This window comes from Periplaneta americana, chromosome 11 (assembly GCF_040183065.1).
Source record: "Periplaneta americana isolate PAMFEO1 chromosome 11, P.americana_PAMFEO1_priV1, whole genome shotgun sequence".
NCBI lineage: Eukaryota > Metazoa > Arthropoda > Insecta > Blattodea > Blattidae > Periplaneta > Periplaneta americana.
The window spans coordinates 15339748-15366570 of record NC_091127.1 but is presented as its reverse complement, the minus strand read 5'-3'; the positions used below and the strand labels follow the sequence as shown (position 1 = coordinate 15366570).

At 35.9% G+C, this 26823-nt stretch overlaps 2 protein-coding genes across 6 annotated transcripts in view; both read left to right on the top strand.

Annotated features, from left to right (window-relative positions):
- Positions 1-5668, top strand: part of LOC138708841 (facilitated trehalose transporter Tret1-like) — a 46593-nt gene extending 40925 nt beyond the window's left edge. The window contains exon 9 of the mRNA XM_069839076.1: positions 5194-5668. Coding sequence (XP_069695177.1) covers positions 5194-5479 — 286 coding nt within the window. The 3' untranslated portion in view covers positions 5480-5668. The remainder of the gene's footprint in view (positions 1-5193) is intronic.
- Positions 5669-8212: 2544 nt separating this feature from the next.
- The window catches only part of LOC138708839 (facilitated trehalose transporter Tret1-like), a 40031-nt gene continuing 21420 nt past the window's right edge, over positions 8213-26823 (top strand). Inside the window, exons 1-4 of one of the 5 annotated variants that reach the window (XM_069839075.1) lie at positions 8213-8981; positions 13362-13465; positions 17167-17302; positions 24022-24288. In XM_069839075.1, the coding sequence (XP_069695176.1) occupies positions 13406-13465; positions 17167-17302; positions 24022-24288 (463 nt within the window). In that variant the 5' untranslated portion in view covers positions 8213-8981; positions 13362-13405. Of the gene's footprint in view, positions 8982-11090; positions 11602-13361; positions 13466-17166; positions 17303-24021; positions 24289-26823 lie in introns of those variants that run through there. The other 4 variants (XM_069839072.1, XM_069839071.1, XM_069839073.1 and 1 more) reach the window with 4 other exon arrangements.

Sequence of the window (26823 nt, the reverse complement as noted above, 5' to 3'; positions counted from 1 at the left end):
CCGCTTGGTCGAGCTATATTCAGAGATGGCCAGCACTGATTCAATAGATAAAGGGAAGAGAACTTATTAAAACTATATCCATGTTAATTTTTGGATTTGGCTGAGAAGTATAACTGCATTACAAGAATGTAAGTTTTAATTTTAATGCTCATTTTTCACAAGTTTGATTTTTTTATTCAAAAGAAATATTTTCTCAACTTTTCGTATAGAAAAGTGAAATTTTCAGGTATAGCCCTATTTATTTAGTAGCCTTACAGAATGTTTTCGTAAATCTAATATACCGTATATACGTATTACTGAAGATAGTGTATTGAAATTTTTGAAAATATTCGCATGGAAATTGTTTGTAAGGAAATGAATTAACAAAGCAACTACTGTTACATCACAAGCAAAAGATACGTGCCCATGTGTTGTAAAAATGTCAGCTCTATAGCTTCAGCAGATTTCGAGAAAATAATTTAATATTCTGATGATAGGAAGTTGCTCACAAATATCACCTTAAAAGCATAATGCGATAAGAGTTTTGTTATGTAATATTAGTTACACTTAAAACAGATACAGTACCTAGGTAACTTTGCTTTGTACTGTAATATTGTTTTGATTAGTTTATTGATTACTTTTGTAAGGCTAAAGATACCATCAATATAAATTCCAACTTATCATGTCATACTCAATCTCTTTATTTGGAATATCACTTTCTTTGTGAATGATGTGTTTCATCCACTTAATACAGTATAATATTATACTACTATGTAATTTAAGTGAATATTCCTTCTTAACTCTTTATTATGTTATTAAGATTTAAAACACAAGTGCATTATTAAGAAATCAGTGTTAGTACTTTTGTTTTAATGACAATATAGATAATATTAAACAGAAAGAAGCCATATAAAAATAACGACATAAAATTTCATGTTCCGTTTGAAGTTTGTGCACCACTGTTTTCTTAATCCAACAGGTTGCTTATTCATATACACAACTCTTCCTCTTTCCATACTTAGCGCTTGCTGCCCGCGCACGACGTCGAGGTCAGAAAAATGCGCTTGCTTTGACATCACTGCATTAGAGAGTACCGCAGTGAAGTCTTAAAACGACCGGCCGAGATTCGAACGCAGATAATGTTGCCTCGACCAGTTATTTGATCCTCAGGCGGCATCAGAGCGATCGCAAAATGTTTGGAACATGCTACCGCAACAATAAACTAACCAATTACAGTCTTACTAATAAACAGTGTATAGTTTTTATACGAGACTTATGCAGAGTTGAGACAGAAAATGTTACTAATAAACCGTGAATAAGCGATGGACGTATAAACAGGCTGTAACTATACAATGGGAATTGCTTTGCAGTAGTTATATACACGAAACCCCTTGTTTAAGCGTTGTATATAGAGAAAAAATGGCCGCCCCTCTAACAGCTGTTCGTATCGACTGTCATTTTATGATGATGGTTACCTTGTAACCACAGAAGAACAAACCAAAGAGCACAGAATAATAAGAATAATATTGCTGTAGCTTGTACTCTTTGAACAAAATGTAGTGTGGTAATCGATTAGAGCCAGTTGTACTATCAATATTTAACACGCCACACTAGAGCGCTCTACCGGATGCAATAGAGAACCTCAGATATTCTATTACCTTTCGTAACAAAGTAATGACGAAACTATGACGTAGCCGTGTAACAGTCATACTGTTATACACGACGTATGTAGTGATTATTAGTAAGGAATTTACACACGACTTATAAACGAGCTACTCATTGTATAAGTATAAGACAGTTAAACGTCTGTATATAGAGTTTTTATTAGTAAGACCGTTAATCTATACTAATAATAAATCTGTAGCCAAAATTTTTCTGGTAATTTTCGATTTCCCAAAAATAATTGGTGTTAACATGTAACGTTTTGTGCAGTTGACAGTTCATTTTTAATAATAGTAATACACAACATTTAAGATACCGATAATGTGAATTCTAAACAATTTTAATAATGACACCCCGTCACAAAATTCTGCGTACGCCACTGATTATTATTATTATTATTATTATTATTATTATTATTATTATTATTATTATTATTACTAGCCGTACCCGTGCGCTCCGCTGCACCCGTTAGAAATAAATATAAAGTAATTACATAATTAAAATAGGACATTTGATCCAGGGAACATTCGTGCTTGATAGAAGGATAAATCGTTTAATATGTTACTTAATTTAAATTGTATTAAAAATATTAAAATGCAATCATTTTGATCCAGAGACCACTCATTTGGTGCAATGACAATTCCATTAACATGTTTCTTAATTATTATTACATGCAACCATACTTAATGAAGACTGACATATTTTAGTTTCAATGTGTATACTTTATATTACTTGTTATATGTTTCCATTGAATTATGGTAATAACTTAATTTTAACCATTGTTTTCTACGTCTTCAGTAAATGCGCTTGGCCCACTATGGTTCTGAACCCTTCAAATAACTAAAATATTGATACAGCATAAACAGTGATATGTAATTACATTTCTTTCTTTCGAAAATGTAAGAATTCACGATCTCCTATGTACCATTGCCATGGAATGAATAAATGTGGTTTTTCTTCCTACTCAAAAATTTTATATTTTGCACATAGGAGTTACTGCAGGAACAACAACGCTATAATCTGAGGCGGCGGTGAAAATGTATTGTATTGTTATTTTAAAAGTCTTGTATATCCTTAAATATCAGTCCTATCAAAATTTTACATAGAACAAAACTTATCGGAAATCATTTTTAAAGAAACTTTCGTTATGTAACATTTTTCACAAAAAGCAATAATAAGCGAGATATTTCGATTTATTTAATTCAGGCCCCTTTAAATAAAGTATTTTGAGTGCCATATGGCCTAAAATCTAAGTTACAACGAACTTAATTTATATTTCAATTTTCATCGACATCCGTTCAGCCATTATCGCGTGAAAAGGTAACAAACATACATATAGACAGACAGACAGACAGACATACAAACAAAAATTTCAAAAAAGTGTTCTACGTTCTCATGATGACACGAGGCAAGTGAGTGCCGACAGTTCGTGTGAAGCAAATAAGACTGTAGTTTTTGCTGATTTTAATATATTTTAATATAAGATTTAAAAAGTGATACAATTTGCCAGAAAGTGTAGTGTCAATTAGTGGCTAAAGTGCAGTGTATTCACAATCGGCTGCTCCCACACCTTCCACCTCTACATCACAGCCGTCAACAATACAACCAGACTACGCAGAAGAGGGTGACGACGAGGAAATTATATTTTTCTCCGCATATGTCTCTTTTTCTTATTTTTATTTAGTGATATTTATTATTAACTTTTAGCGACATTTCTGGGGATATTTTACTTTGGAGAGATTTAGCTACTTTTTGTTGAAAAGTTAGCGAGATTTTAGAGCGATATGTTGGCAACAATGGTTTCAGTGCCGGCAGACCAGCGAATAGGGATTATAAAGAATGGACACTGAGCGAAATTTCCTGTGTTTTGTTTCTCTGTGCGCATGCGTATAGTTCCACTTTCAAGCGCTAGAGGTTAGTGTAATCGAGCATACGCTAAGATAATAATTGAGAATAGAGTTGAGACACAGGATGCAAACATCGGCTACCTTATTGCATGACCCAGTAACTCTTTGCTTCAAATAAATTCAAGTTAACAGCTTTTCCTTATTTCTCAGTGACGAACTAGTTGTAATAATAATATTTTATATTTCAGATATAATAAATTATATTATAAAATAATATAATATATTATAAAATTAAGTATCGAATTCGTTTAATATTTGTATATAATATAATATAAGTATATGGTTTTACTTCTCGTAAAAGATTTGTTTTTCCATTTTCAGTGCTATCACATCATTACATATTTTAATTGTTGTTGGGGTCAACGTCTCAGCTCTCATTATAAAGGAACTCTAGAGTCTAGACATTGCAGTTAATGAAGGATTTATTAATTTATGGATCCAATTTATTTTGAGTACATAATGTACCTAGATGTATTAATTATATGTGTTATATTTCCGCTGTGTCGACTGCTAGCTGGTGTGATGTCAGCGCCAACTCTAGGGAGAAAGCAGAATCTGACGCTTTAGCTGGCTTGAAGTTCATTGAAATCAGTCCGGCTACATCAAAGGTACCGACGCGAAGTGTCCATTCTTTATAATCCCTATTCGCTGGGTAGACCAGCGAATAGGGATTATAAAGAATGGACACTGAACGAATTTTCCTGTGTTTTGTTTCTCTGTGTGGCGGCGTTTAGTTCCACTTTCAAGTGCTAGAGGTTAGTGTAATCGAGCATATGCAAAGATAATAATTGAGAATAAAGTTGAAACACAGGATCCAAACATCACTTACCTTATTGCATAACCCAGTAACGCTTTGCTTCAAATAAATTCAAGTTAACAGCTTTCCCTTATTTCTCAGTGACAAACTAGTTGTAATAATAATTTTTTATATTTCAGATATAATAAATTATATTATAAAATAATATAATACATTATAAAATTATGTATAAAATTCGATTAATATTTATATATAATATAACATAGGGATATGGTTTTACTTCTCATAAGAGTTTCGTTTTTCCATTTTCAGTGCTATCAAATCATTACATATTTCAATTGTTGTTGAGGTCAACGTATCAACTCTCATTATAAAGGAACTCTAGAGTCTAGACATTACAATTAATGACGGATTTATTATTTTATGGATCCAATTTATTTTATTTGGGTACATAATGTACCTAGATGTATTAATTATATGTGTTATATTTCCGCTGTGTCGACTGCTAGCTGGTGTGATGTCAGCGCCAACTGTAGGGAGAAAGCAGAATCTCACGCTCTAGCTGGCTTGAAGGTCATTGAAATCAGTCCGGCTACATCAAAGGTACCGACGCGAAGTGTCCATTCTTTATAATCCCTATTCGCTGGGTAGACCGTGTGGCCGCTTGGCCGCAGACAGCTCCTAGCGGCGGGCGACGGGAAAATGATAAACGCGCGGCTAAACAAAACAGTGTCACTGTATAATATCATCATCATCATCATCATCATCATCATCATCATCATCATCATCATCATCATCATCATCATCTCAGAAAAGAATTCTTCACATGTCAAAACAGCAGAAACAAGGCTATGTTATAGTGAGTGTTTTTTGTGGACCGTTTTCCAGGACGCGGGGCCTGTCAGTGGGCATCTCGGTGGCGTTCTGCTACTTCTTCATCTTCCTGGCCTCCAAGACGTACCTGGACACGGAGCGGGTCTTCCAGCTGCACGGGGCCTTCTGGTTCTACGGCGTCATCAGCTGCGTGGCCTACGCCTTCTTCCACTTCTGGCTTGTGGAGACGGAAGGCAAGTCCCTCGAGGACATCGAGCGCCACTTCACTCAAGGACTCAGCGCCCGCAGCCGGGAAGGACGCAACAAGGGGCGGACAGGGCAGCAAACATCCCTCTCCTAAACGCAGCTTACCTAAAAGCGAATGGATTGAAGTCGAACTAGAAATTTCTTCCAAGAACTATATAATACTGAAGATAGATACTGTTAATAAATGCATTTTTATTAATCTCATAAAAAATGTGAATGAGTGTCGTAAGTTTCTTCGCGTGAAGGCGAAAGAATATTAAAATGACTATTTTTTCAGTGATACAATTATTTTTTGTGGCTGTTATTTATACTGGCTTTAACATCTCTGGTCATATCGCGAGTCAATTTTTTGTGTGAAATCCGAAGGCCTGTGTACTATTGTTGAGAATGGTTATATTGTTGTGAACTAGATGACGTCTGTAGATGTATTACTGATTTGTTATGAGTATGATTTTGGTGATGAATGAAGCCGGGATGTTGTGGCCAAAATTTCTTGGCATTTGCCTAAAGGTAAGCGTTCACTACATCGTATCGCACTATTGTATTGTATTGTATTTATTAACATTCCATGGTATTCATACATGCTTACAGCTAGAATATGGAACAAGTCAACTTAATACTATTATAAAATCTTAATTTATAGTCACAGTCTAGATGAAATATATACAGACGAGATTTACAATATAGTCTACTAGTACAACACAGAGTTTTAGTATCAATTTCATGAAGTGTTATTGAATGTCATGAATTCTCCTACAGAATAGAAGGCGTGAGAAATTAGGTACTTCTTTAATTTGGCCCTAAATAATTTTATGTTTTGAGTTTCAATTTTTATATCGATAGGGAGGTTATTAAAAATTTTTACTGCCATATAACGCACTCCTTTTTGATAGCACGATAGACTTGCCGATGGAGTATGAAAGTCATTTTTTGACGTGTATTTATGCTATGAACTGTTGAATTAGTTACAAAGTTTTCACGATTACATACGAGGAAGACTATTAATGAAAAGATATACTGACAAGCCATGGGCATTATTTGTAATTTTTGAAAATAGTCCTACACGATTCCCTAGATTTGGCACCTACTATTATTCTAATTACTCTTTTTTGTAATAGAAACATATTGTTACTATCTGTGGAATTTCCCCAGAATATTATTCCAAAACTCATTACCGAGTGGAAGTATGCAAAGTATATTGTTTTTAAGGTATTGATATTTACTATCTTTTGCATAGATCTAATAGCAAAACAAGCTGAATTTAGTTCGGGGGTATGAATCGCACGCAACGGATATTTTAAGTGCAGTGCGTTCACTGTAACGGCTCCACCTCATCGCCTCATCGGATTCCCCTATCAGCTGTTTAAAACATGACGTCGTACGATATTGACATTACTGAAAGCAAAGGAGTTGAGGTTAGGTCTATTAATTACGTCTGTTAGCGAATAAGAATTTGCAATTGCTTCATGCGTCTTAATTGAAGAGGAAGAAACGAAAGAAATATTGGTTACATAATATATTTGCAAGAAATGACTTGATTACTGTAATGGGAACGCCTCAAATTATATAATTCTTCGCAATTTTCTACACGCGAAATGAGTTTTCCGTCTGCCATTTTGGCGCGACACTGAACATGGCACAACATAATAGTAACAGTTGACCAATTAAAATTGATTTATTAAAGAAGGCCATGATCGCACGCATGGGAAAAGTTGCCCATCCGAGAAACGTGGACGGATTTGCCGTGAGGCGATGCGTGCGATACGATGTAGTGAACGCGGTTGCATAACAATTACAGCAAAGATAGTCTTTTTCCGATCCATGCGATTCGTCCGATGCGTGCGATACGATGTAGTGAACGCTTACCTTTTCGGTTGAGGGAAAATCCTGAAAACATCAACCAGGAAATTTAACCTCTGCGTAAGAGACCAGCATGCTGACCCCTACACCACAGAGGTGGTCACAATTAACTTGTATCGTTAAAATGGTGTCAAAATGAATATATTATTGTATTTGCGACAATGAAATTCTTTTCATGTTGGAAGTGTGCGAGCTATATTTCTTTCAAAAAGTATAAGAGCAAAGAATGTCTTACTGTAACGTTTTAAAATGTAAAAACGCCATTTTTACTGGCAAATGTGATAATATGCCATGAAAATATGGAAATTATATATTACAAGCTAACAGTAAACGAATATTTGAAATATTTGTTTTACGTTTCAATTCTATTGACGATGCCATATTTCATTGGCAGACAAATTTAGATTCACATTTTAAAATACAAGAACAAATATTAGATACATTACTTTTTGCTGACGACCAGGTTCTCATTTCTAGCTCAGAAAATGATTTACAGAAGGCCACATTTCAACTAAGTAATATTCTTAAAATTATAATCTTAATATATCAACAAAGAAAACTAAAGTTTTAGCTTTTAAAGGGCCAGATACCTTACGAGCAAAAATTATTTTGGATGGGAAACCTATTGAGCAAGTAAATAATTTTAACTGTCTAGGCTGCAATATCTCCTATTTTAAGAAGGAAGATCTTTTTAATAAACTTAGTAAATTTAATTTTATATGTGGCACAATAAAGAGATCCCTGAAATACACTAGAAGAGAAACCAAACTAAAATTATATAAAGTTATGGCTGTACCTATATTGCTGTATGGCAGTGAATTTTGGACTTTAACAAAGAAAGAAGAAAAAACTATAGAAGCAGCTGAAATGAGGTTTTTACGTAGTGTAGCCGGTTGCACACTTCTGGGTAAAAGAAAAAGTGAAGATATCAGGAATGAATTAAATAGTCTACAGTATTTTTAAACTGATGGATAAAATAGAGCAAGATAGGAACAATTGGAAGGAGCATGTTCAGAGTATGAAACCAGGCCGAATACCAAAAATTATTTTAGATTATAATCCAGAGGGTAGAAGAAGTGTTGGTAGGCCAAGGAAGAGATGGATACAACTTTTTAATTGAAATCTATGAGACCGGAACGAGCCTAAATGGCTTAAGCCGTGAAATGTTGATGATGATGACGTTTCAATTCAAGTAGTCTCCTAAGAGAAATAAGCTGAACTGCTTTTATCACTTCAGTCGTGCCAGTATTATTGCCATTATGGCGGACGTATGCATAATAAAACAGCGACGTGTGCACAGACTGTAAAAATTCTATTTCAGTGAACGAGGTGCCGTCTAATATGTCACAAGAATAGGTCATTTCACGCTCGAACAATATTGAGGTAGCCTTGAAGTTTACCTTTATATTCACAAGGTTCTACAGAAATTGTTTGTCCCATAATAGAAATCTAAAACATTTTTAGGAATTTATTAAATTTAATTAATCCTGAATGACACCACTTGTCTGACGGTTGTGTATATCGCGAATTAACCCTTCGTTAGGGATAAAATAGACGCAGGGCGAAACTAACCATTAATTTCTTCTGACAGCAATGTTATCTGGATGAAGATTTAGCGGCCTTGTGGATCGCTGGCATGCTCTACCACAGCTGATAAAGCAACCAACACTAACTTGTCAGTTCGGTGAGTGTTGTAAACACGTTGTTGCTATCGCATCAGTTGTTACCTGCATAGGGTAAGAAACCATTACTATTATTAATACTATTATTATTATTAGTGATGTGTTTTGTTGACAATGTGGTCATAATATCAGTATTTTAGACACAGTCATTAAGATTTTAATAAGGAAGCTCAAAAGTGCAATTTTATTACTTTTCTTTATCCCTTATTAAAATAATTGATTGAAAAATACAGGTTTATATGACTATAGCAACTCCGTATATAATTATGTCTCGTGACCAGAATATAGTACGAAATGGAAATATAAAAATTGGAGATTTATCCTTCGAAGAGGTGGAAAAATTCAAATATCTTGGAGCAACAGTAACAAACATAAATGACACTCGGGAGGAAATTAAACGCAGAATAAATATTGGAAATGCCTGTTATTATTCGGTTGAGAAGCTTTTGTCATCTAGTCTTCTGTCAAAAAATATGAAAGTTAGAATTTATAAAACCGTTATATTACCAGTTGTTCTGTATGGTTGTGAAACTTGGACTCTCACTTTGAGAGAGGAACAGAGATTAAGGGTGTTTGAGAATAAGGTTCCTAGGAAAATATTTGGGGCTAAGAGGGATGAAGTTACAGGAGAATGGAGAAAGTTACACAACACAGAGCTGCACGCATTGTATTCTTCACCTGACATAATTAGGAACATTAAATCCAGACGTTTGAGATGGGCAGGGCATGTAGCACGTATGGGCGAATCCAGAAATGCATATAGAGTGTTAGTTGGGAGGCCGGAGGGCAAAAGACCTTTGGGGAGGCCGAGACGTAGATGGGAGGATAATATTAAAATAGATTTGAGGGAGGTAGGATATGATGGTAGAGACTGGATTAATCTTGCACAGGATAGGGACCGATGGCGGGCTTATGTGAGGGCGGCAATGAACCTCCGGGTTCCTTAAAAGCCAGTAAGTAAGTAAGTATAGCAACTCCGCGGCTGGAAGAGTATCCTATAATCTCAATGAAGTATGAGAAAATAAGAAAAATGGAAAATCAAGTGAATTTTACTAATACATATTTCAATCTTCATGGAAAAGTGTTTCTTAGCTAGCGGTGAGTTTTATGGCGTTAAAAAACTTACTTCCTTCTACATTTTCTTTTTTATGTCTTTTTCTGATCTTCATTTCTCTTTGCCTACGTTTCCAACTTTTACTTTGCATTTCGCTTCTACTAGACTTTAATAGTCTTCTCTCTCCCTCCCTCTCTCTCTCTCTCTCTCTCCCCCTTAATCTGCATCTCGCTACAATAATACTAACTGACCACGTGATCAGGTACGATACGTAGCATATATTATTGCGATACCTGAAAACTGAGATATTGTCATGAGAACTGAAATACTCGTATGTTTAGGTGAGGGGTTTGGACTTTTTCCATTGCTGGTTGTCACAATAAAAAATTTAAGACACAACGTTTCGAAGGGTGGTTCTCCCTTCGTCTTCAGGTGGAAGGAAGGAGAGAAGGAGGGAAGAGAAAAAACCTATAAGTGAAGGAAGTGAAAAGGAGAGAAGAGAGAAAACCTATAGGTGAAGGAAGTGAAAAGGAGAGAAGAGAGAAAACCTATAGGTGAAGGAAGTGAAAAGGAGAGAAGAGAAAAAACCTATAGGTGAAGGAAGTGAAAAGGAGAGAAGAGAGAAAACCTATAGGTGAAGGAAGTGAAAAGGAGAGAAGAGAGAAACCTATAGGTGAAGGAAGTGAAAAGGAGAGAAGAGAAAAAACCTATAGGTGAAGGAAGTGAAAAGGAGAAAAGAGAGAAAACCTATAGGTGAAGGAAGTGAAAAGGAGAGAAGAGAAAAAACCTATAGGTGAAGGAAGTGAAAAGGAGAGAAGAGAGAAAACCTATAGGTGAAGGAAGTGAAAAGGAGAGAAGAGAGAAAACCTATAGGTGAAGGAAGTGAAAAGGAGAGAAGAGAGAAAACCTATAGGTGAAGGAAGTGAAAAGGAGAGAAGAGAGAAAACCTATAGGTGAAGGAAGTGAAAAGGAGAGAAGAGAAAAAACCTATAGGTTTTTTCTCTTCTCTCCTTCCTTCCTCCTGAAGACGAAGGAAGAACCACCCTTCTAAACGTTGTGTCTTAATTTTTTGATTGTGACGACCAGCAATGGTATAAGTCCAAACCCCTCACCTAAACATTAACAATCCACCACTGCTTTCCAACCCCTCCTTTAGATCAACAGAACAGAAATATATTGAGAAAACAAACCCCAAAACAAATTTCATTCCTGGAGAGCTAGAATTTTTGTATATTTATAACAATAAAATTGTTTACAATATCACTGATATTTGCATCCAGTTTTCATAAGTGTAAATTATTCGACATTAAAAATATTCCAAAATGAAAATAACTTCAAATTTTTAACGTTAAATATCTCTAATGTTAGAAGCTTTATCAGTACCGTATTCAGGGTGGAAGGAAAACTTGCGTTACAATACAATCGCGTTTTGAAGGTTACTGAAACAGGAAGATGGGCTTAAAACGCTATCTCTGCACGTAAACGATTGCGACAAACATGGTCAACGACAAGGGCGAGTGATTGAATAGCATGTAGTTATGCACAGTAGTGAGAAAAGTGACTAAAACAATATTCACGTGCATGGGTTTCATGTTTCATATTACACATCAAGTGCACGTTGTAAGTAACATCCTGGAATATGTTAAAAAGAGACATTATTTCACAATTATGCCTTAGAGTCGGTATGCTGTTACATTAATTTTTAATTTTCATATTAATGTATAGAGCGATATAAAATAATTTTGAAGGATATTTTAGTGTTCATACTCTCACTCATCTTCATCAATTAATATTCTTCAGCAACATACGAGTAGCCTATATATTTGTGGGAAAGAGTCTAAAGGTTGGTTCACAATAAAGCGGGAACGGAAACGACAACGAGAACGAGAACGGAAATATTGTTAAAATAAATATATTTAAATATGAGCATTCACAATAATATATTCCACGATGTTGTTAAAATAAATATATTTCCGTTCTCGTTCTCGTTATAGTTTCCATTCCCGGTTTATTGTGAACCAGCCTTTAGACTCTTTCTTCTATTGTTAAAATAAATATATTTAAATATGAGCATTCACAATAATATATTCCAGGACATTGTTAAAATAAATATATTTCCGTTCTCGTTCTCGTTATAGTTTCCATTCCCGGTTTATTATGAACCAGCCTTTAGACTCTTTCTTCTATTGTTAAAATAAATATATTTAAATATCAGCATTCACAATAGTTAATTGTGAATGCTCACATTTATTTCAACAATATTTCCGTTCTCGTTGTAGTTTCCACTCCCGGTTTATTGTGAGCCTTCCTTAAAGCACAGTGAATGCTTGTTATTGTGATACTGATTACAGGGTCTTGTATTCTCTTGAATAAAGATCCGAATTAGGATTCTTAACCAACTCTCTGTCTGTTTCCTGTCATAAATTTAACTTTCACTCCATTTTGTTTCCTGCCACCCAGTATAAAATACAATGTATTTTACTTCATGTACCGTTCTGTCTATTTCTACTTTTTCATGTATGGAGAAAGCATTGTAATACATCGATCGCGATTTCTTTTCATGGAAATACGAGTTTACAACTTTGACAACAAAAATGTATTTCAGTCATTAGGCCTACAGTTGTCACAGATGTTATATTTTTAGTATTTTCAAACTCTATATATTAAAAATGAAATGGCTTATGTTAACTTTTATATTAGAATCAATTTAGAAGATAATATTATTTTAATGAAAAAAAGTTATTGAATAAAATGTATTATTATTTTATGTATTTTAGCGTATTTTCGCATTCCTTCGAAAATAGTGAAAACTTACTTACTTACTTACTTACTGACTTACTTACTTACTTACTTACTGGCTTTTAAGGAACCCGGAGGTTCATTGCCGCCCTCACATAAGCCCGCCATTGGTCCCTATTCTGAGCAAGATTAATCCAATCTCTACCATCATATCCCACCTCCCTCAAATCCATTTTAATATTATCTTTGCTGTGGTCGTGCCGGAGAATCAGTCCCATTCCTAGGCTTATTGTTAGGTTTCGTAACAAGCTCTTTTTTACGGTGATGGGTTGTTAGCCCTTCGCCCAACCCCCAAGCTGGAGGACCACCCCTTATCGGCTGTCCACGACTGCTTATTCAATATATTCGCAGCTATCCTCCATATCTGGAGGCCGTCTCCTCTATCCGCAACCTGAGGACGCGCCATGCCGTGGTGATAGGGACCCACAATACATGGAATACTTAAAACTAACTCCATTATATTTGCAGAAGGTCCACATCAGATGGAACCAGTTGTAAAATATCGTTTCTCTTTTCTTCCTTACAATGGACAGTGTTTCTAGCATTCCTATTTATTCAAGGCATATTTCTCACTTCCTTAGGTACGAGTAATAATTGGAAAATGTTTTGATCGATAACTGCCAACATGACGGAGCTGCAAGAACAAGTGACGACCGTCAGTCGTTGCAGGTTATTAACGCCTCAGGTGAGTATTTGTTTTATGCTATAGACTTATTACAAAAAATCAAAATCTCACTAAATCACCAAAACTTTGTTTAAAATAATATTTACATAAAATTAAAAACAATATTTGAGAGAAAAAAATGTGAGTAGCATATTTAACGACGCTGTATCAAATACTACGTTATCAAGAGTCGATTGAATTAGTGATAGCGAGATAGTATTTGGCGAGATGAGGCCGAGGATTGACCATAGATTCCTGACATTTGCCTTACGGCTTGGATATAACTCGAAAAAAAATCTTAACCAGGTACTCGGACCAAGCGAGAATCGAACCCAGGCCCGAGTGCAACTCTGGATCAGTAGACAAACGCACTACCACCTAAGGTGCGCTTCTGGTGACTAGTAATAACAAAGTATCTTATACAGGGTGTTTCCGGGCTAGTATTACAAACTTTCAGGGATGATGGGGAAGGGCACATGTATCAATTTGAGATAAGGAACCCTGGTCCGGAAATGACAGAGTCGAAAGTTACAAACAAAAATAGTTGTGTGGAAATGAAATAATTTTATTTCTCTGTACACCTTATTTATTTGTATGTATCTACACCTTACACATACTGTATTCATCTGACGTTGTTTACGTTGTCTACTTACAGTATTCCATTCAGTGCGCTGTCTGAGGGGTGGGGACAGGAAACTACACTAAAGCAATGCAGATAGCGTAATGTGTAACGGACATGGTCGGTCCTGATATGCACGTCTGTAGACAGCAGTGTATGTGTACAAGTTGGAGTGTCCAGTCGATCAGTCCTAGTGAAATGGAGGAGTACACGAGAGCGGAATAAGCAGACATGATTTTCGAACACGGATGAGTCAATGGGAACAGTAGACAAGCCCACAGATAGTATCGGAGCAAGTACCCACGTAGGAGACATCCGCCCATACCATCTTTCCACGACTGTTCCAAAGGTTAAGGGAAGGAGGGCACGTGGTGCCAAATTACAATTCCATTTCCACACAACTATTTTTGCTTATAACTTTCGACTCAGTCATTTCCGGACCATGGTTCCTTATCTCAAACTGATACATGTGCCCTTCCCCATCATCCCTGAAAGTTTGTAACACTAGCCCGGAAACACCCTGTATATGGCAATGATTATTTATTGCAGGGATTGCTATACATTCCCAAACTACTTAACATTTTAACCTAACTGAGCAGAATTATTGCGAAACCTACTCGTAATATCAGAATTAGCACTGAAACTCCATGGAACATAGGCCTAATATAAATGAAAATTATTGCCTCGGAAATGACATAAAATCGACGGTCGAGTCAGCCAATGGGACAACACTCGAAAATTAGTGGAATTGATTTGTTTATACCAATGCATTTATACATTTCTCACTTCGAATCTCACATTTGTTTCTTGTGTCACTGTTTACGTTTAAGACTTTATTACGAATGTATTAGGCCTTCTCGAAATGTATTACATGAGCCAAATACGCGCGAAGGGGAAACCTCTTCTTTCCTTTCGCCACATGCTACAGAGCGTGGCTAACGAGAAAGACATTAAAGTTTCGTTGGATTCTGGTAAAGGTGTGGTATGGCCAATAGATAATATTTGTTGGATTGAGACTGTATTTAACACACTTTCATTAAAAACGAAAAAAAAAAAAACAAAAACAAACAAACAAACAATTGCAGCCCTCAAATTAACACTTTCAAATGATGAGTGAAATGTTGAATTCTCCGTCTTTTGAGTTCACTAACGTAATCAGAACACCTGGAGTACCATGTAATGTAGGCTACTTGGATATACACTATAACAGATTCAAGTGAAAAAAAACTCAGAGTATGAAATTCGCTATAAAACGACGCAATAGTGATAATTCTCGAATGTGTTCATATTTCGCTATTAGAACTCCATTTCGCGATTTGTCGCGATTGTTTTATCCGCATATTATTAATTAGAATCACTTAATTCGTAAAGATTAGTAAAAAATCTATTGCATATCTATTATGTCGTGATTTTCGCCATCTCCATAAATACCCGGCCCTGGTCACTGGCAATGACGTTCACATTTACTTGAACAGTAAATATTAGACTATCAATCCTAAAAACATAATATTTTGGGAATTAAAAACAAAGATAGAAGAAAATTTCGCTACACATCATGTTCAGTGGACCGATATGTACAGTCTGTATAATTTTGGAAGTTTATATCGCTTACATCCTGTATATAAAAATTAGAAGTAACTTACAAATCATTAGTTCTATAGGCCTAACTTCAAATATTTTAACATTATTTATCAAATTTGAGCATCGACAAAATAAATAAAAAATATAATAATTCCAATAGGCTTCAGCAAGAAAACTTTCTCTTACTACAATTATGGAAAAAACATCGATTTATTCAAATACGCCCATGGGCTATTCCATCTCAAATCGACCGAAATATAGAGAAAATTGACCTTGCAATTTTTAAATACAATGAAACTTTTTCTGTCCGTAGACAACTATGATACAATGCTTTGTGCAAAGTTTGAGGCATCAGAACTTCATTGTGTTTAAATTAAAAATATATTAATTTATCGTATTTTCATAAAATTAGCAACTTCAAACTGTTGTGGCTCCGAAACCCTTTCACCCAATGATCAAAATCATGGTTTATTTTGATGCTGAAAAGTTAAAGTTTATATTGACATGTAAACAGTTTTTCTTACCTTTTTAAGGAAATGGAGAAATTTAGATTTTTCTTCATTAAGACACCTTTGCCCACGGAAAAATATTTTTAAAATATATGGTTAGATTCCGCATTGAAAGTACAAATAAACACATATTTTTTACTGGTGCACTGTTGATAAGACAGTATTGAAAATATCAAATGAAGAAAATAAATAGTACGGTCGTGAGCTAACCAGCTGACTGTGAGGCGGGAGCTAGCCTAGGCCAGGAGACATAAACACGTGATGTTTCGTCTAGTAGCGCATAGCTGGGCTAGCTTTATCACAAGTTTTCATAAACATAGGTGTAAAATGACGCCCAAAGTTCGCTTATCTTCATCTCTCGGCCAGTGCTTGCTGTGTTGAGCCGTTCAAGTCTAGGCGTGTGAATATAATTTATTTAATACCCCCGAGACTTATTGCCGAGCCACTAAGCAAACAATGCCGAATCCCTCTTAATAATGCAAGGTTTTTTCTCAATATTTTTTTACATTTTTACAAATGGGCAAAAAGCCTAAAAGTAAGTAAAATCAGATTATTTGTCTCTCTGTACACAATAAAAATAAGGATTACTTCTTATCATAACCTACCAAATGTCAGCTTCAAAACGAGCTCTCGTTCAATGTTCTGCAGTAAATGGTTCCAGAGTTCTGAGCGCTGAAAGAGGCTTGTTTTTCTAAAATACGCAAAATTTGTCGCTCAACAATACGAAAACCGTTTGACTTTCGATAGTATATTTTTGCAAATGCACTCTCCTCAGCACCTTGTATAAATAAGGAAAAAATTAGAGTATAAAAAATGCGAGGTTTTTTACTGATCGATTTCTTATGGAATAGCCCATATACACTACCAACCCAACCAGACTCTTTCTGAATGACTACACAAATTTTTACATCGCGACAAGATCAAAGCGTTATTGTCTGTCACCTGGCTGTTATCAATTCTGTAACTCGTTTACGATCCATAACAAAGTTGAAACAGTACCTCTATGTCCACAGGTGTTGGCAAGCTTGGCGTGCTCCCTGCTGTTGCTAGACCTGAGTGTGTCATTCTCCTTTACTACAGTTGTCATCGGACAGCTGAAGAACTCAACAGGACCCCTCGCCTTGGATGACGGGAAAGCCTCTTGGATCGGTAAGCCTGTTCGGAATTAAAAAGAAGCTTTTTTGCATTGTCGTGGTGACATAGGCCTACATCTTCTGCAACATACGACAGGAACAAACTGGAAGCCCTTACTTAAGCGAGGGGGTGAAGGAGAGAGAAGGGACATTATTGTACAAATTACTATTTGATAAACCTGAAAAGTGCCACAGAAAACATGAAGCATTTTATTAAATTATACAAGTTGTTTGAATGAGTTTGACTGTTTCTCAGTAGTAGAATCGTAAATGAATCTTCAGATTCCGGAGAAATCAAACGAGGACGCGTCTATTATTTTCGGTTAACCCTTTACACCACAAATGTAATTTTTTATGTTTTTGTATCATATATCATAACAAAGCTTCGATCACTTTTTTTTTTTTTTTTCAAAATTTTAACTATGCACACAATTTCAAAACACAGGTGCACCTCTATGTATCCTCAAGAGGTAGTTGCATGGTGGAACATCTGTGCTATAATGGTAGAGAAAGAAAGAAAACTGAGATTCTTCTGAACAACCACTAAGCTGCAAAAGATTAAACATCTGTAGAAGTGAAACTGCAGAAATTGCTGGACCATACAGTAACACGTCTAGTAAAATTACAGGATACAATAATAGGATCATTTGGACGGAGTTAAGCAATAAGAGACCAAGCGCCAAAAACCTGTTTGGAGATATTGGCCATTGAAATAAATCTGTTTCTTATTGATTTATTAATTAATTTATTTACTTATTAATTAATTAATTTATTTATTTATGTATTTACGTATTTATTTATCTATTTATTTAGGTATTTATTTATTTATTTATTCATTTATTTATTTATGTCTATAACACGGCAAAGCCCCAATTACAATGGACAGTACAGATTAAACATCATAAAACATTTTATGCAAGAAGTATTATAACATTTATACTTACTTACTTACAAATGGCTTTTAAGGAACCCGAAGGTTCATTGCCGCCCTCACATAAGCCCGCCAGCGGTCCCTATCCTGTGCAGATTAATCCAGTCTCTATCATCATATCCCACCTCCCTCAAATCCATTTTAATATTATCTTCCCATCTACGTCTCGGCCTCCCTAAAGGTCTTTTTCCCTCCGGTCTCCCAACTAACACTCTATATGCATTTCTGGATTCGCCCATACGTGCTACATGCCCTGCCCATCTCAAACGTCTGGATTTAATGTTCCTAATTATGTCAGGTGAAGAATACAATGCATGCAGTTCTGCGTTGTGTAACTTTCTCCATTCTCCTGTAACTTCATCCCGCTTAGCCCCAAATATTTTCCTGAGCACCTTATTCTCAAACACCCTTAACCTATGTTCCTCTCTCGAAGTGAGAGTCCAAGTTTCACAACCATACAGAAGAACCGGCAATATAACTGTTTTATAAATTCTAACTTTCAGATTTTTGGACAGCAGACTGGATGATAAGAGCTTCTCAACCGAATAATAACAGGCATTTCCCATATTTATTCTGCGTTTAATTTCCTCCCGAGTGCCATTTAGATTTGTTACTGTTGCTCCAAGATATTTGAATTTTTCCACCTCTTCGAAGGATAAATCTCCAGTTTTTATATTTCCATTTCGTACAATAGTCTGGTCACGAGACATAATCATATACTTTGTCTTTTCGGGATTTACTTCCAAACCGATCGCTTTACTTGCTTCAAGTAAAATTTCCGTGTTTTCCATAATCGTTTGTGTATTTTCTCCTAACATATTCAAGTCATCCGCATAGACAAGAAGCTGATGGAACCCGTTCAATTCCAAACCCTGCCTGTTATCCTGAACTTTCCTAATGGCATATTCTAAAGCGAAGTTAAAAAGTAAAGGTGATAGTGCATCTCCCTGCTTTAGCCCACAGTGAATTGGAAAAACATCAGATAGAAACTGACCTATAGGGACTCTGCTGTATGTTTCACTGATACACATTTTAATTAATCGAACTTGTTTCTTGGGAATACCAAATTCAATAAGAATATCATATAATACTTCCCTCTTAACCAAGTCATATGCCTTTTTGAAGTCTATGAATAACTGGTGTACTGTACCCTTATACTCCCATTTTTTCTCCATTATCTGTCGAATACAAAAAATCTGATCAATAGTCGATCTATTACGCCGAAAACCGCACTGATGATCCCCAATAATTTCATCTACGTACGGAGTTAATCTTCTCAGAAGGATATTGGACAAAATTTTGTACGACGTCAACAAAAGTGATATTCCTCGAAAGTTACCACAGTTGGTTTTGTCCCCCTTTTTAAAAATAGGTACAATTATGGACTCCTTCCATTGTTCTGGTACAATTTCCTTTTCCCAAATAGCAAGTACAAGTTTATAAATTTCGCTATATAATGCACTTCCAACCTCTTGTATTAATTCTGCTGGAATTTGATCGATACCTGGAGACTTGTACTTTTTCAGATTTTCTATCGCAATTTCGACTTCTGAAAGCGTGGGTTCGGGTATAAATGGCGCAGCAGTTTGTATTTCAATTTCGTCCCGATCATTTCTATTTGGCCTATGTACATTTAGCAGTTGCGCAAAATAGTTTTTCCATCTGTTTAGGATTGATGGAGAGTCTGCAAGCAAGTCACCATTCTCATCCTTGATCACGTTTACCCTTGGCTGATATCCGTTCTATTACAAAAAAAAATAGCACAAATAATATCAAAAAAAGGCTAACCGATTTTTTAATAAGAGACCAGCAGTTGAATTAGTATTTCAAAGCAAAATAAATAAATGAATTTTATGCAATAAACGAATTTTTGCTTATAAATAGTAGCAAAATTCAGATATCGCATTCTTGATATTTTCCGAGTTAAATTAGCCTGCCATCAACAGATTTGTGCAAATATCTCTTTTCTTTTTTTTTTTTTTTTTTTTTTTTTTCAAATTGTCGGTTGGTCTATTATTGCGTAACTCAGTCCAATTGATATAATGAATTCAGATGGTTTTATGTCAGTGTCAAAGTGGGGATTCGATGGCAGTAGCGGGCAATCGTCATATAAACAAAGGTTTAGTGACCTGAATTACAGCGACAATCATGTCTTTATAACATGTGTAGTGCCAGTTCATTTATTTTACCAAGTTGATGAGTCATCTCCTAAGCCCTGAGGTAATTATATGGTAAAATCTTTGTTTTTCGTTACCTCGATACTACAGACACATCAGAATCAAGCGGATAAAAGAATCGTCTAATAGGTTACATTCTCTCCTGTTAGGCCTAATAATTTTAGAGTGAATGTTGCATCAGTGCAACAGACAATCTCGCTGCAGCTTGAACTGTGTTGGTGTCTTATGAAGACGCAGCGCCATTCCTGTCTGCAGTTGGCCCAGAGTGGTAATTTAAAACAAAGGAAAACGCACCATACGTGTGTAGGCGACAGTAGGCCTACTGCCCGGTTCCTGCAACGTCAGATATCTATTCGATACCACTTTTAGTTCGATAAGTGTTTCTGAAACATCGGATATCAGTTATCGACTATATAACCTTCCCAAAACTTATCTGAGGGTAAATGATCAACTAGCTCGTTATAAATATTCGATAAACATTGAATATGGCGACTGAACAGCTGATACTTAAAAATATCGATGTTACACAAATTGATGATGTCCAAGGGAATGCAGCTTGAAAGACTATAATTAATACATATTTTAGTTAAGCAGTAAAATCATATCTTTAGTATACAGGGTGTTTAAAAATACGGGGCATAATTTCAGGTATGTATTTCCCACATGTAGACAAACAAAATAGTCGATTACAACATGTGTCCGGAAATGTTTTATTTCCGAGTTATGGCCTTCACAACATTGAAATTCACCGGAACGTTTTTCTTTCCGCAGGTCATTGCCGTCAAAGGAGACATTAAGAGGGTACTCTGACAGTTCTTTCCGAGGCGAAGGTTACATTCAGTGTTGTGTAGGCGTTAGACTGTGCGACATGTATTCAAATCAAGAGCTGGCAGAGATACACTTCATGTACGGTAAGGCGGACGGCAATGCTGCGCTGGCTCGTCGTTTGTACCAGGAGAGTTACCCACAGCGACAATGTCCAGATCGGAAGACATTTGTACGTCTCCATTACCGTCTGTGCGAGTATGGAAAATTTAACTCTCCTGGTTTGGGAAGGGGACGACCAAGATCTACAACTCCAGAAGTACAGGAGGAGATTCTGGAGGCTGTGAACATGACTCCTTCTATCAGCAAACGAAGGGTAGCGTTGCAAGTCAATGTTCCTCATACGACTGTCTGGAGACTGTTGAAAGAGTATCAATTGTATCCTTATCATTTGCAACGTGTACAGGCCCTGTCACCAGCAGATTACCCTGCACGAGTTAGGTTCTGTCAGTGGTTCTTGCTGCAGTGTGGTGTAAATCCGAACTTATTTACAGATGAAGCACAGTTCACACGAGATGGCATAACAAATTTCCACAATCAGCATGTATGGGCGTATGAAAACACGTGCAACTGTTCCATCTCATCACCAGGTGCGGTTCTCCCTCAATATGTGGGCCGGTATCATTGGTGATCGCTTAGTTGGACCCCATGTACTTGTAAACAGACTTACGAGGCAGGCGTACACAAACTTCCTGGAAAACACCATACCTCATGTTTTAGAAGACACTCCACTGATCAATCGTCAACACATTCACTTCTTGCATGATGGCGCTCCTGCACACTTCAGTCGTACGGCTCGGCGGTACTTGGATCGAAGGTTTCCTGATCGATGGATAGGTAGATGTGGCCCAATTGCTTGGCCTCCACGCTCACCTGATCTGAACCCTCTCGATTTCTACTTGTGGGGCCATTTAAAATCATTGGTTTATTCGTCTCCGGTGCCTGATTTGGAATCCCTTCGGAATCGAATTGTGGCATGTTCTGAGGACATACGCAATACTCCTGGAGTTCGGGATCGTGTTCGCAGGTCAATGAGACATCGATGTGAGGTCTGTATTCAAGCAGGAGGTGGACATTTTGAACATCTTCTGTAATGACAACGACCTGCGGAAAGAAAAACGTTCCGGTGAATTTCAATGTTGTGAAGGCCATAACTCGGAAATGAAGCATTTCCGGACACATGTTGTAATGAACTATTTTGATTGTCTACATGTGGGAAATACATACCTGAAATTATGCCCCGTATTTTTGAAACACCCTGTATAAAGCGACGCCTTAGTGGTGTTACTTATGAGGTTCAAACCTGTGTTCGGACAGTTGACTAAACAACAACAACGTTGAACTGTGACAATAGTTACACAATGTTAAACATTTATATCCGAGAAGTTAATGGACCGAATACACGCATTTTCCATTTTTTTCTTCTAGCTCGTTTCTTTCACTCTATCACTCATTGTATTCATTTACAGTTCATACATATTTGTAAGCTCTCCTTGTTCCTATATTCATTTTATTACCGTCAAATCTGATATCCTGTACGTGCACTGGTCTGCAAAAGAAATGCCGAGTCGAAGTTGCTATCGATTTGAAATATTATCGTGTTACGAGGACTTCTCTTAGGAAGGAATAGAAATAGAGATACACAGAAGGCATCTGAACTGACCTAAATTTTCTAGAGTTTTTATTCCATAGAAAGAAGAAATGTGTAGTTAAATGTTTCAATTAGATTCAATTTCCTGTTCTGTATCTGTATTTATAATCCAATTTTACATTTAATTATTTATAATAAAGTTGATATTCTTTTTGTTAATATAATATGAAACATTGCTGGCCGTGTATATCGATTGTAACAATGACAGCATCCATGGATAAAAAGGAAGCCTGTGGAGTATCAAATAAATTGCAGTTTCACTATTTTCGTTTAGTATTCTAAAATAAAAGTCTATGAATAATTTAAAATCAATTCATATTAAACAGTAACGTGAACGTGTTATAAAAGTCGTATTTACATGTTAAAAAAAAACTAATCTCAGGAAAATAGGTTTCCACTTCGCCATGTTTGCTGAAGTCCTCGAAAAACGATATAATTTTGTATCGGCATTTCTTTTGCAGCCCAGTGTACATAAAAACGTCAGACGTATGAATAGACGACAACATTATCGTAACAAGAATTCTTGAAATTTAAGAACAGAAACGTGCAAGTTGTGCAAAAAATATTTTCGTAACTTAATTCTTTAGAAAATCATAGAAATTTCTTGCACGTTTGGTTGTCATTTTTACTGCGAGTATTAGGTCTACATAGGCCTACATCAATGTTGGCAACTCCGATTCATGGAAAGCCATAAAGAAACTGTGCTGAAGTCGTTAGATATCTGTTTCTTCGATGACGACTATTATTTTTTCTCCCGTAAGAATTTTAAAAGTCAACAAAAATTCTATATCAACAATAGTAAATGTGTAATATTTTGTAGCTAAATTCAAATTTACTATGATTGCAAGACTGCTCAAACTAAATAGGAAATACGTGCCACCATCTAACGGCCAAATTTAAAACTTGCTATCGAATACATAGCTATTGCATGGATAGATTTTCTTTCAGAAACAGTCACAGACTTATCTATTCCATGAAGTTATGGAACAGATAGCTATGGAATAAATATCTCTAGCTTTATGTAACCGGTCATTAGTGAGGATCTGTAACCGAATATTCACTATAACAGAGATCCACTGTAAGAAGTAACCACTATGTGTCTGTTACAATGAAAGTTCACCGTTTGATTTGTAGGGTTTCCGTTATTGCAGGCAGCATCGCGTACATCTGCCAGCCGCTGGGCGCGGTGAGCTCCGGTGTTCTGACGGACCTGATGGGCCGCAAGCGCGTCATGCTGCTCATAAACCTGCCCTTCCTGCTGGGCTGGGTGCTCATGGCCACGGCGTCGTCCTTCGCGATGCTCTGCATTGCCCACGTCCTCATGGGCATTACAGCGGGACTCATAGAGGCGCCACTGACCACGTACATCGGGGAGGTGTGCCAACCCAGCATACGCGGGGTCATGAGCTGCATGAGTAGTAAGTATGACTTTGATTTAGGCCGTTAGTATTTAGAAATACTGGTTTGCGAGTTCTGAAGAAATAACGCTTAGATTCATTGGTCCAAATTTTTAGCAGTAAGAATGACCAAAGTTTTCTTAATATGACACAAAACGAAGGTAATCACTAGGGCTAGGATTTTGATTACCTATAAATCATAAAAAAAGTCCTAAAACAATGCATTTATGACCTAAAAATCTTTCAAAAATGCCCTAAAAATTGATCTTATATTCTAAAATTGGCTTAGTAGGAAAATGAGTTTTGTGCTACTTAATGTTTAGACTAGTAATTAATTTAAATTCTAGTACCAACATTTAAGTTTATTTAATTTTACACATTTTTTTCTAAGTAGTACACTTTAATTAATTATTTTACCTGATGTAGTTTCCATGTAGCCCATCACAAGGCCACTCTTATGCGGAACTAGCAGGTATAGAGGAGTCTATATTGAAGGGATGGTTGGACTGATCCATTACATGGGGTGTACTACGTTAAAAGGGCAATATTTGTGTAGAAAAACGATTAAAATATTATACAAAATAACGGGTATTAGCCACCGGCGTAGCTCGGTCGGTTAAGGCGCTTTCCTGCCGATCCGGAGTCGCGTTCGGGAGCGTGTTCGATTCCCGCTTGGGTTGATTATCTGGTTGGGTTTTTTCCGAGATTTTTCCCAATCGTAAGGCAAATGTCAGGTAATCTATGGCGAATCCTCGGCCTCATCTCGCCAAATATCACATCACTATAACCAACTCCATCGACGCCAAATAACCTCGTAGTTGGTACAGCGTCGTTAAATAACCAAGTAAAAAATAAATGGTATTATGGACAAAATATGTAGACAGAATATCAAAGGAAATAAACATTATTTTATATTAATAATGGGGGTTTGTGGCCAATATTAAATGAAAATGCCTCAAAAACGTCCGAACAACACAAAAGATGCTCTTATGAGTTGAAACAGGCAAAAAATGCAAAAAAATGTCCTAACAAATATGTCTTAAAATACTCAGTTTATCACATAACATATAAATACTGAAGTGGCTATGTTTCTGGCTTACTAGAAAAAAGATGAAATTTCATCAAAATCCTAGCCCTAGTCATCACATTACGAAATTCACACTTCTCATATAAGTAACATTTTAAAATTCCTTTTCAAAACGAAAAGTTACATTTATTCCCATCAAATTTCAGCACATTTAAGCTATGGATAGGTTAAATTACGAAAAAAAAAAGCGCTAAAATTGGGAATATTGTTTTTAACTTTAAAAAATAAGATAATGTTTCAGTTTTCTAAATCTGTCCTTATTTTGGCCCTATGACAATTTAAAGCCCCTCAGGACGAATTTAAAGAGACCAGTGCGTGCGTGGAGCTGCAGCCCTTTAAACTGACACTCAGCTGTCATTCTGACAGACTTTGTTCTCCATTCTAACTAATTTTACTTTTCATTCAGTTCATATTTCGCCCTGATATGTCGGAGAAAAATGTGTATGGTAGATCTGTGTAGGAAGGAAGGATATCGATAGCATATATATACTGTACTTTGATACTCGTTTTCTCGATTTTCCAATTTTCAACATTTAACATTCAAAATGCTCTAATGAATACAGTTTTTCTCCAATCTCAGTGAAATTTTGCACAGAAATCCACAAAATTATGTGAAGTAAACTGACACATGTGTTTTCCTCTGCTATTGAAAGTATTCAAATCACCATGTGTTGAGGAGATGATAAGTTTTAAAAAATTGAAAATTTAATAACTAAAAGGGTAAATATTTTCTTTTCTCAAAAAGTAATTATAAAAATATGAAAAGCATGTGTCATATTTGACATAAATCTATCAGGAATAAATTAAATATAAATTTAAAAAAAATATATGTAAACTTTGAAAATTGGGATAATTACAATTCAGTACTTAAAAAAACAACAAAAATTAATTACAAGTAAACTATTTTGAATATAAAAGTGAAAAATTGTGTATTGGATATTCACATTGTAAGAAATATATGGTTAGTATTTCAGATTAATTGGTGTAAAGATGTAGAAGTTAGAAACTTCACAGATTCATAGCCTTAAAAATACAAAACTAAAATTCTTTCAATCATATTTTGTTATCATAATACTTATCTCTCTTAAATTGACTGAGCATATTGGGAATTAAATCAACGGCTTTCCTAAAACACGCTATGAAATGTTTCACATACAAATTTTTATCTTGAAAAGGAAACAAAAAACGGCCAAAATTGTATTAAGCTTTTTTGTTCGAAATATCTCAAAGAATAACCCCCTGAAATTAATGTCATTACTTACGGTTCATTCTGTATATATAAAGTATATGGATAAAATAAAAGTAAGAACTCTAGTCCTAAACACTAAGGGCCGTATTCATAAACATTTTTAGCGCGGGCTTTCGGTGGATGATCAGCGTTTTTCGGGAAAAACGTAATACGGCGAACGCAAAGCTCCGCCCACGTCCCCTTTCCACTTTTCCCCTACAAGCTCACCCACACCCTAGCG